The sequence below is a fragment of the Pecten maximus genome, chromosome 1, assembly GCF_902652985.1.
Source record: "Pecten maximus chromosome 1, xPecMax1.1, whole genome shotgun sequence".
NCBI lineage: Eukaryota > Metazoa > Mollusca > Bivalvia > Pectinida > Pectinidae > Pecten > Pecten maximus.
Genome location: NC_047015.1, coordinates 57,346,731 through 57,358,273, shown reverse-complemented (window position 1 = coordinate 57,358,273; position 11,543 = coordinate 57,346,731). Strand labels below are relative to the sequence as shown.

General features: G+C 32.1%; 1 protein-coding gene across 2 annotated transcripts; it reads left to right on the top strand.

The window, feature by feature from the left end:
- The first annotated feature begins 422 nt into the window (after positions 1-422).
- LOC117339079 lies at positions 423-10,207 on the top strand. Of its 2 annotated transcripts, XM_033900457.1 has the most exons (6): positions 423-493; positions 5,932-6,217; positions 7,011-7,055; positions 7,294-7,338; positions 7,493-7,528; positions 8,155-10,207. In XM_033900457.1, exons 2-6 carry the CDS (start codon positions 5,986-5,988, stop codon positions 8,310-8,312), a joined length of 516 nt encoding a protein of 171 aa, XP_033756348.1. In that variant the 5' UTR covers positions 423-493; positions 5,932-5,985; the 3' UTR covers positions 8,313-10,207. The 2 variants fall into 2 exon arrangements, with proteins under 2 accessions (XP_033756348.1, XP_033756356.1); XM_033900465.1 differs by lacking the exon at positions 7,294-7,338.
- Positions 10,208-11,543: the final 1,336 nt, after the last annotated feature.

Sequence of the window (11,543 nt, the reverse complement as noted above, 5' to 3'; positions counted from 1 at the left end):
TTAATTAATTAATTTATTTATTTATCTACTTATTTATTCATTCATTCATTCATTTCATTCATTCATCCATTCTCTGTAAAGATTCCGGCTAAAACATATATCTTAATCTGATCACTTTTGGTTCCTTTTGTTCATTACAGTGACATCTGACATTAAAGCTCTACATGTAAAGGTTCATTACAGTGACATCTGACATTAAAGCTCTACATGTAAAGGTTCATTACAGTGACATCTGGCATTAAATCTCTACATGTAAAGGTTCATTACAGTGACATCTGGCATTAAATCTCTACATGTAAAGGTTCATTACAGTGACATCTGACATTAAATCTCTACATGTAAAGGTTCATTCGCTTCAACCTTCCTGGTATATGTATGTCACATCCACATGAATAATATTTATTTATAAACCAAAACAGGAAGTTGGTTTTTTCACAGGTAATGTTCGAGTGTTGTTATTATTAAGATTGGGTACCTGTCCAGTATACAGTTGGTGAGTTGTTGCTCTTATTACATATCTTTGTTTTCACGCCATGCTAATTGTATTCTACTAATTTGTTGACGTAAGGATAGCTCAAGCATTTTTCTTCTATCATGTTTACTGCCGTACCTGAGGTCTATCTGCTATATATATTATATGTACCTACAGCTAACAGAGTCAGTGATACCTGTTTTCTGTACTCACACACTGTTCAGTTAGAAGCGTCGCACAACCCTATGTAATCGTCCGCATGTTTCAACAGTCACCCGATAAAGGTTTACAGGTGAGAGTAAATATGTACCATACGATTGTTATATTTGCTGTATTAAGTACGTTTGATAAGATGTAAATTGTTCTACTAAGTGATAAGATGTAAGTTGCTGTACTTTATAAGAGATAAATTGCTGTATTTAATGATAAGATCTAAATTGATGTATTTAATGATAAGATGTAACTTGACGTATTTAATGATAAGATGTAATCTGCTGTACTTAGTGATAAGATGTATTCTGTATTGCGTTAATGATAACATATGAAGAGATTGTGGTAATCTATGATTTAATGTATTGTTATTGTTGGCTACTGTAAATCACTTATATTTCGCGTAGAATTTATTTTCGCTTTCACCCTCGAGGAGAGTCAATCACGAATTTAAATTCCTAATGAGGTATTCGTTCGAAAGTAACACTTTTGGAGAGCGGCCATTTTTTTTTTATATTTATGTAATTTCTAGGTCATCATTCCCGAAATAAAGTATTCGTAAAAATTCACTGATTTTTTGTATACGATGTATTTGATGATCGTATAGTCAACAGAAGTGCTATTAACAGAACGACTACTATAAAATCAGATATTTTCATGGGCTCTACTTTCGGGGGTTTGGTTAACATATCATTTCATGAGTACTTTATTTCGTAGAATATTAATACACGAAATACATTAAATCCACGTTCATTAAAATTCAAACTGAAAAGGGTTTTTTGAAGTGAAAAAAAGCGTCTCTGAGAATGTTCATTTATGCAACGTGAAAACATGTCAAATTGCAATCGTTACTGTTACAACGGAAATAGTTGGTATATAAAAACAAGTTACGGGAAACAATATTGCTCATCGTGTTAAACGTGGCAAGTGGAAAGTGTGAGTCATCATATTCTATAATTGTCTGTGTTTTTGTATTTGTTAATTGTTAATTTTAATGTATGGTAACCGTTTGAAATTTTGATATTATGGAATCTTTGATTTGAACATTTAGGCAGTCAATTTCATTGTCAAATAGTCTTTTGTTTTTTTTTAAAAAAAAGAACCATTTCCACACTCCCACCAGACTTCCCTGTGTAATCCATAACACTACTAAACCGTGTAGATAAACACGGAAGTGAGCTCAGAATAGATCTGCTTTAATATCCAAGTTTAATCCATTTTTACGATAGTTATATATTAACTGATTTGACAAATGTAAAATTAATTGAAATATTGTTTGTTTATTACATTGATATTGTATAATCATTAGTTACACTTCTGTTATTGTGAGATTTGACCAATCGGAATACAGAGTTCCGCGTCTAAACAGGAAGTATTGTATCTACCCTGTTTTCGACATCAGAAACTACACGCAATTAAAAACCGTTTCACTGCTTATGTAATATACCTACTTACTGTACAAAATGTTCATTGTATATAAAAACAAGATGTACATTCATGGAACAAACTATTTGGGATTCCCATTTCCTATTTTTGTCGTTATGTTTTTTTTTCTTATTTTTCTTATTTTCACCTCTCTATTTCTATTTTGATTATTCTTAAATTTAACAAATTAAACATTCATATTTTATTATATGATAAGGAATATCGAGCTTATGATTACATTAACAATATCATTATCATAATTTCAAAGGTCAAGGCAACCTATCTATATTTTTTTCCTTCTGTTCTGTTGTGCTTTAAAGAAAGTACATAATGTAGGTATGGTTTTCTATGAAATCGTACCCGTGTCATACATTGTGTTTAATACATATATACAGGTAGTCCTTTTATTTTTTGCCTTGATTGTGTTATATAAGGTTTATATCATAAGATAAATTTGAACTAAATTTTAATATACTCACATAATTAAAGCACTTTTAGAATTATTCCCATTCACGGAAACAAATTAGTTTGAGCATATATTCACACTACAAAATAAATACTTGTCAAAAAGTTGGTCATAATCAAACTATTTAAAAAAAACGACTTTTTATGTTTGTAATGATTAAAAACCCGTTTATTGTGCATTGAAAAATAGTTCGGAAATGACTGCGTTGAGTGATGAATGGACATTGTGTCGAGCCCCAATTTAATGCTCGAGATTTATGTGTCAATCGATCAGATTTAAAAAATTCATTTGTAGAATTAAATCCCCCGAAATAACCTGCCCCTGCTGTTGGGTTTGAATGGAATCTTCTTAGAAACATTTCAATCAATAGCGTAAGCAATTGATTTATTGATTCTTAACTTGATATTATAATTTGTGCACAGGTGAAATATTCGAATTCTCTCTTATTTGATCTATCGGTTATTTTGTCAGATTTTCAGATATCTGAAATCTCAATTATTTGTGGTAATTGTTTGGATTCATCGTTTTTAAAACCCGTTTTATCAGTAACTTCCTCTTATACGTGTAATATAAATCAGACTAAAATAATGTAAACAACAAAAACCCGAGCAATTCGAATCGTTACTGTACTGTAACACGTGCTAGATCTGCCTTTTTTTCTTTTGTCGTATATGAGCTAATTCGGTGACTGTTTTTGCTTTAAACATTTCGGGCTCTGTTTTTGCTATATACATTTCGGGCTTAGGTAAAATATATCATCAGCTTTCCCAAGAACATATAACTCATTAAACAAAAAATAGAAATTAAAAAGTGGAACTTTAAAACATGTCTTCAATCGATTACATACATTTTAATTTGGAACGGTATTATCCCATGTCCATTGAATTTATATTTCAAATGCATGGTTAGCTAAAATTACTATCTCACTTGTTACAATCGTCGGTATATAATCTAGACTAGCAATTGGTGACTTGGATCAACTCATTAAATATTTCGTGCCATTTTCCCCTCATAATGCTTGTACACGTAATGGTACATTGCCAATTCCAATTTCAAAAAAATCATCGATAAGGTCTTTACAAAAATTGCAAACATCCTCTACAGTTCTAACAATGTTATTGGATACGTTCTGTGAACTTTAATGTACAAAATGGTAATCATACTTCAACTTCGCTTCTCGCAAAATGCATATAAGAAATTTATTCATTTCTTTATTTATTTCTTTATTTCTGTATTTCATTATTTCGTTCTTTATTTATTTATTGATTTATTTCTCATCTAAGTGATAAGATATGAAGCTGTAACATTTAGAGGATGGTAATAGCGCAAACAAGAGAGTCTGTGACAAAAAATATGAAAACAATTCCAAGATATTTTATCAGATGTAGTTTCGTAGAAGGGCACTGTGTAAGAATAAAAGTGGCACAAGTGATCAGGGATTTTAATATATTGTTCTGTAACATTCTAGCATTCGAACTGTGCTCTTTAGACTTTTCATATCACTTAAAACGTTTACATCGATAAATAATTAGTAGATGAATTTGCTAATCACGCCGGGCTAATCCCTTGGAATTGTCGTTAATAATGTGATTGTCTCAAGTCGAATGTGACGTCATTATAGACAATTACATTACTTCATGAACCGTACAGGGCGAAAAGAAATGGCTGCCTCCGTTCAACTTTGCCTTCCATATTTTGACTGTAAATCAAATCAAAATGAATATTTTCCGAGTTATGTGATTAAGTATATCTTTAAGTTTTCATTTCATTGAGGTTTTATTAAATTCGTCTCGAGGTTTAAAACGTTGTTCTCTCAAAGTTTCGCATAACTCGGATTAAATTACGGATGTGAAATTGACACCTGGCATGCTTTATGCAGTCACCTGACACTGGGCATTGTTATCGTATTTTCCTATGTTACTGTAGTGTCAAGTAAACTGAACTGGGATATATGGCAATACATTGACACACAACTACGCCATATCATTTCTGAAAAAAATATATGTAACACACTTTTTATAGGAATTTGATGAAACTAAGTCTATTTGTTTAATATTTTCAGAAATGGAAAAGAATTAAAGACTGATAACAATTGAACTAAACTGAACACATGCTGTTTTTAGAGAGCCATATAATGTTAAAGTTCATTATCCTTTCTGACACCATACACAAAAGATTTTATTTTCATCTCTCCCGGAAAAGTAATTATCATAAATATTGATGATTTATTTTTTTTATTTTTGATACAACATTGAGAAAATACTAGCAACTAAAACATAGTTTTGTGTATTAATATATTTAACAAAATATGGGGAAGCATATTCAATTCATGATTTCTTTCTAATGTGTCATTTAAATTTTATGTTCTATGGGATCTGAAATATTATATTATCATCTATGTAGGACTCACACAAGTAAATCAGCCAATCAGCTGGTGTTTTATCTTGAACAGGTCCATGAAGAATTGTTTTTCTTAGATGTGTAGCTGTTTACCTGAGTAAATAACACAAATTGGACACTTTCTATATAAAAGAATAAAGAGTAGGTGGTCTTGAGAAAAAAAATATACACTCCTACTAAAAATAGATAGACGTAGGATTCTAGGTGAAAAGAGTCGGGAATTCCCCAGGTTGGGATTCCCCGGTGCACTGTAAATGTCAAGGTTACTGTCTTTCTAGTACTCGTGTGCTCTTATATGCCATTAAACTTAACCGCTAGTCTTCATGAAATGTAATCCTCAACAACCAACCACTAGCCGCTAGTCTTCATGAAATGTAATCCTCACCGCCCAACCACTAACCGCTAGTCTACATGAAATGTAACCCACACCACCCAGACACTAACCGCTAGTCTCCATGAAATGTAATCCTCACCACCCAACCACTAACCGCTAGTCTTCATGAAATGTAATCCTCACCACCCAACCACTAACCGCTAGTCTTCATGAAATGTAACCCACACCACCCAGACACTAACCGCTAGTCTTTATGAAATGTAACCCACACCACCCAGACACTAACCGCTAGTCTTCATGAAATGTAATCCTCACCACCCAACCACTAACCGCTAGTCTTCATGAAATGTAACCCACACCACCCAGACACTAACCGCTAGTCTTCATGAAATGTAATCCTCACCACCAAGACACTAACCATGTAATTATCGCTATATGGTATATCAAGAAATGTATCCTTTGGGATCTAATGGTCATTCATTGTAGTTATTTGTATCGATTTAAAAAAAAAGAAGATATATAACTTTGTTTATTTTCCATTTAGGTACAAACTTAAATCATACATAGACAACGTCTTCAATGTTGAGCTCAGTTTGTGACGTCATCTTTAATGTTTTTTTCCAGACGTATCTGATGGAGTCGTGTCCGTTAATAAGTTGAATCTAACTGACCACTACGATGGCTGAGGAATCTATTAATAAACTAAGTTTACGCATAGATCAGCTGAGAGAAGCTTTAGAAGAGGTAGAAGCCAATTATACTCTTGAACGAAAAAAAACGGATTCTCACTTTCCTACAGATTTAGCCAATATCATAGACAAACTGCTCATGATCAAATCAACAGTGGATGCACTTATCTCAAAAATCCCGAAATGTAATGAGACACTAACGAGGGAGCAAAAAGGACGGGGTATGTATTTTTCATTTTGTGAATATCTCCACATACAATGAATAATAATAATATATAGATAGATACACCCTCCGGCTACAGCAGACTTCATCTCCGACATTTGTAGGGAACAACCAACCAATCGAAAAAAATGTATTTTTGAAACATCCCCTGTGTATAGAAAGTTGAGCCAAGGATAAAATGTCTGGCAGCCACTGATTGGCCAGTATGTTATGAAGTAAGAAAATAGATATGTAGCCTGATAGGTAACTATCAATAAGAAATGTTGATATAAATTTCGTAAGTCCGATTGATTTTTTTCCCCAAAAGTTCAGGTAATAATAATAAACAGGTAAACATTTAAGATTTTTGAGAATTTTCACTGCGAAATTCACCTATTTTCAAAATGGCTACCCTGGAGAAAATTTGAGCTGAAGGACCCAACTTTTTTTTTGATTAGGTGTTATATCAGACCCAAAACTTTTGTTATAAACCATAATTGTCATATTGAATTCAAGAATTTGAATGAATTACTCAAAAACGTTAACACTAAAGTCTATAGAAAAACAATGGGTTGGTTGGTCCCTATAATAATCAAACATTCATCACCAAATAACTCCACTTTCAATGATCTAAATCCTTATCTTGTCCCCACATATAAAACGTTTACTTGTAATGAATTCACAAATCAAATCCGAGCTGCTATATACTCGAATAACTCACATGTACCTTAAGTGGTTCACAAATGCTGCTATATATTCAACTTACCTTCCTGCATATTGTTGTATCATGAAGTTTTGTTTTTATTTTACAGAGAATAGAGATAGTGGACTGCCATCTGTTGATTCTGCTGTTTTTAGTGAGTGTTACTTAATAGTCAATCCAAATCACAAGTATTCTCTGAATATAGTCAATATGAATCAATAATTAATTTACATAGAAATATCTGATATCACATCGTAATGCAAAAATTAATCTTTTAGCTTGGATTATAAAATTCAAAACTTAAATAATAATGTCTACATGTTCATTTTTTTTTTAAATTTTGCATTCTTTAGATTAACGTAAAATAATGTTATATTTCTTATAAATTTTAGAGACGAACAGCTGTATCCTTGAAGACAATGGTCTAAGCGATTTAAGTATGTAAAAACATTGCAAAAATATAAAGATATTTTGATTATGCTCGTATAAATATTACTAAAACAGTGACACAATAAAACTTTAATTTTATACTTCAATGGATGAAAAAAAGAGATCAACATTTTTTTTAACTGGATACATTTTCTGTTTTAGCTCTTGTGGAGACAAATGAGCCATCGTCTGGTTTAGGTAAGTTTTGTTTATATTATTATATGATATATTGTTACATAATATATTGTTATATGATATATTTTTATATTATATATTATTGTATGATATATTATTATATGATATATTATTGTATGATATATTAGTATATGATATATTATTATATGATATATTATTGTATGATATATTATTTTATGATATATTATTATATGATACATTATTATATGATATATTTTTATATGATATACATGTATTATTATATGATATATATTTTGTATAATATATTATCATATGATAAATTCTCTGCACTCAAGCCGCTGTTACTTCTGAGTCTGTTTAACAAGGCTGAAAAATAGTTTGATAAATGTGTTTGAGAAAGTTAAAAAAAAGAAGTTGCTGTGCATTGTTAATATACAGTAGAAATACATTACATTTCCTCAGCACCGTGATGGTTACAAACAACATTCAATGTTTATATTTGGTTTTAAATAATACCAAATTATCTTGTAAAATGTCTGCAATTTTCAAAGTGTATCACTATCCAAAAAAAGACGATATTCTATAAGGAAAATAAATATTGTAAGATATGTATTTTGATAACCGAATATCTACAAATATCTACCAGTTTTGTAACGTCCATGTTGCAGATCAGCAGTGTCCGTCATGCCTCAGACCGGTTGTAAATCTGTTGCAAGAGACAGCTTTTTCAGAACAAATGCCGTCAGAAAGAGTCTCATGCGAGAACGAAGACATTCAAACCGCGAGTTCAGACGGAGAAGACATAACTACTATAACACCTTTGTGACGTATTGGTTTTTATAGATATCTCTGTGTAAAATCATTCCATATTAGAAGGCATATCTGCTCAAGCCCCCATCGAACATACACAAAAACTTTCTCCCTGCAAAAGTGTTCAACTTGACTGACGTATGTGACTTCACTGAAAAAGTGTTCATCTTTGATGGCGTATGTGTCTTCACTGGAACAGTGTCCATCTTGGATGACGTATGTGTCTTAACTTGAACAGTGTTCATCTCGGATGACGTATGTGTCTTCACTGAAAAAAGTGTTCAACTTGAATGACGTATGTTTCTTCACTGAAACAATGTACAATTTGGATGACGTATGTGTCTCAACTTGAACAGTGTTCATCTTGGATGACGTATGTGCCTTCAATGGAAAAGTGTTCATCGTGGTTGACCCTTGGATATCTAAAAGTACGAAGGCCTTTATGATGGATTTTTACATTGAGCTTTTCATATATATTTGAGCGTACGATGACGGTAAACATGCTTTATAGATGTAATAACTTTACTGAAGATGTTTTTTGAACTGATTTCTTGAAATAGCGTGTCTTTTATTAAGCCAGGCATCATTTTGTCCAAAAAATTTGTTGCACGGTTGAGCTTCCCTCTATGAAGACATTCTAGTATTGATGGGACGCTATGCACATTCATATATAATAATGGAAAACTATTGATAAAGGGATTTTTCAGTTTTACCTTCGATACCAATACGAAGACAATGTATCGCTGCTTTAAATGACTTCAAATATCTAACTACAACATATTTGGCTAAGCTGTATGTATAATATATTCTATGTCCAATTTGCAGTTCTGCTTCTGTGACGATGACGCACCACAGGAATTTCGTCGGAGAATAGATGATAATAAACCCATTGTTGCAATGTTCCTTTAGAGTAAGTGTACTGATGCGCATTTCTTTACGAGCGATCGCTATTCCTGATAACCTTAGTAACACTTCCGGGTTGTATATAAAAGTTGTTGACAGAATTTTTATCAATGGTTCTAGGTTATGATAAACATAATCATCTTTTTAAGAAACATAGGTAAAATTATTCATTACATTTTACCATTGAAATATCAAAAATTATTGATTCAATAATGAAAAATAGCACATTTCTGATATTTTTCATTTTTTTCTATTTGACCAATCAGAAGACTGCTAACAAAAAATATGTTTGTCCCCACTCTAAAAAGTGGGATGGGATAGATTACCTGTTTTAAGAAGAAATTAAAACACCCTATCATATATGTATCACTCCCTCGACTTACCAAGTACAATGTTTGTATCTAAATATCGCTTGTTTTTTTGTCTCGATTTACATACAAAATTTCGTATATATTAGGTAACCATAATGGTATCAGGTTGTTTAATCTGTAACCAAACACTGAACGAAAGGTATAGATGTCATTGTTGACACTCTAGTATCGCCCTGTTGACTGATACAGCGATAAATGTTTAGTAAAGTGCAGCTAGGGTTATGTTTAAAGAGACAACGAAACAAATGTGTGTATACCTTTTACACTGTATATATGGCTGTCTTCCTTGTTGCAACCCAGTTTGTGACACTACAAAGTCACTAGACCCAGTTTACCCCAGTCGTATGAGATGAATGAGGACAAGCCATTATATTCATGAGCTACTGAACACATTTTCATGAATAAATGTTCGCCCCTTTGAAAAATATTAAAAAGCATATCCCGGTTAAAACCGCAATCCTTAAAGGGGCATTGTTTCGTTCGGACATCAGAAACGTCCGAGTTTCTACCGAGGAAATCTATGCCCGAATGAGGATTATATGAGTTTTTGTGTCTACCAGTTATGAAAACAAAACAAAATGTACAGAAAAATGACATTTCGTAAAAAAAAAAATACCGTTTGCCTTTGCGGTAATTAGGGATACTTCGGGTCGAATTGAGAATTTTGATGATTTGATACTTGGAGCACTTTGGTTTCCCGTGAGAGTAAAACTGCCGCATGGATTTATAGATTAAAGCTTCACAACTTGGGAAAACTGCACCCTACCCACTAAGTTTCATTTTGGTGACGTCATTTTCAGACGAAGGAATGTCTCTTTAAAGAAATAATTAAGCATTGACAGTTTGCAAACAAAATTTGTTTCATACCCCGATGAAACTAAAAAAAATTGACATCAACGCTTAAAATTAATTTTTGAAAATGATTTTCTAATTTAAAACATGTTTTATGTACAATTTTACTGGTTTTAAATGGGATTCTTTTTCTCAAATCAATACGCAACGTCAATTGTCTTAGTGTGACGTCACATTTTTCGTGCCATTCTCGGAATTTCTTTCATAGAAGAATGAAAAGAATTTTTCGACCAATCACATTTGAGTATTTACCATGAAAACAAAGAAAAATTAATTATTAACTGCATAAACACAATTATGCACCTGTTGTGTAGTAATATAAATGTTACTGGGGTGTAATGTTACCAGCTGATATCAATAACACCGGAAAGTTAGATTAATTAAAATCATACCTTGAAACTGTGCAAAGGAAAATCAAATTTGGCTGGCATTTGACCTGTGACCTTTCGTGACCTGTACATTGACCTTTGGTACAGCTCAACACTGATTTTAGAAAATGACACACAGATATTATAATAGCATGTTATTTATTTGTGCGTGATGTATTTTCTACAATTGATGTGCGACCTAAATATCAACCTTTGACATAACATGAAAAAGTTTTATGATATGCAATTGAGAAGTAAAGTACTAGAAAGTTTTGATATATATATATATATTGTCATGATTGTGACAGGATATCAACAGGTTAGCCTCTAAAAGCCTGATGCTCTATTGGGGTCATTTACGTCATTTCCGTTTTCTGTTTTCGTGGCTATCATTACCGTACGTGTTCTAGATAAACGCTACGATACACTGGTATATATAGGAAAGGTATGGGTCGTCAAAATTAAACTTACTGGAAAAAATGTGTTTTTTAAAGTAGTAAAAGTTATAATTTCTACATTAATACTGCAGTTTTACTCTCAGATAAACCAAAGTTTTTCGAGTATTTAGCCTTGAAAATTCTAAATTCGACCCGAAATATCACTAATTACCGCAAAGACATACGGTATTTGTCTACAATACGACTTTTCCCTGTACATTTCGGCGTTAAATTCATTACTTTAGGTACAAACACTCATATAATCATAGTTCGGACATATATTTCATCTATAGAAATTGTGCAAGTTTCTGATGTC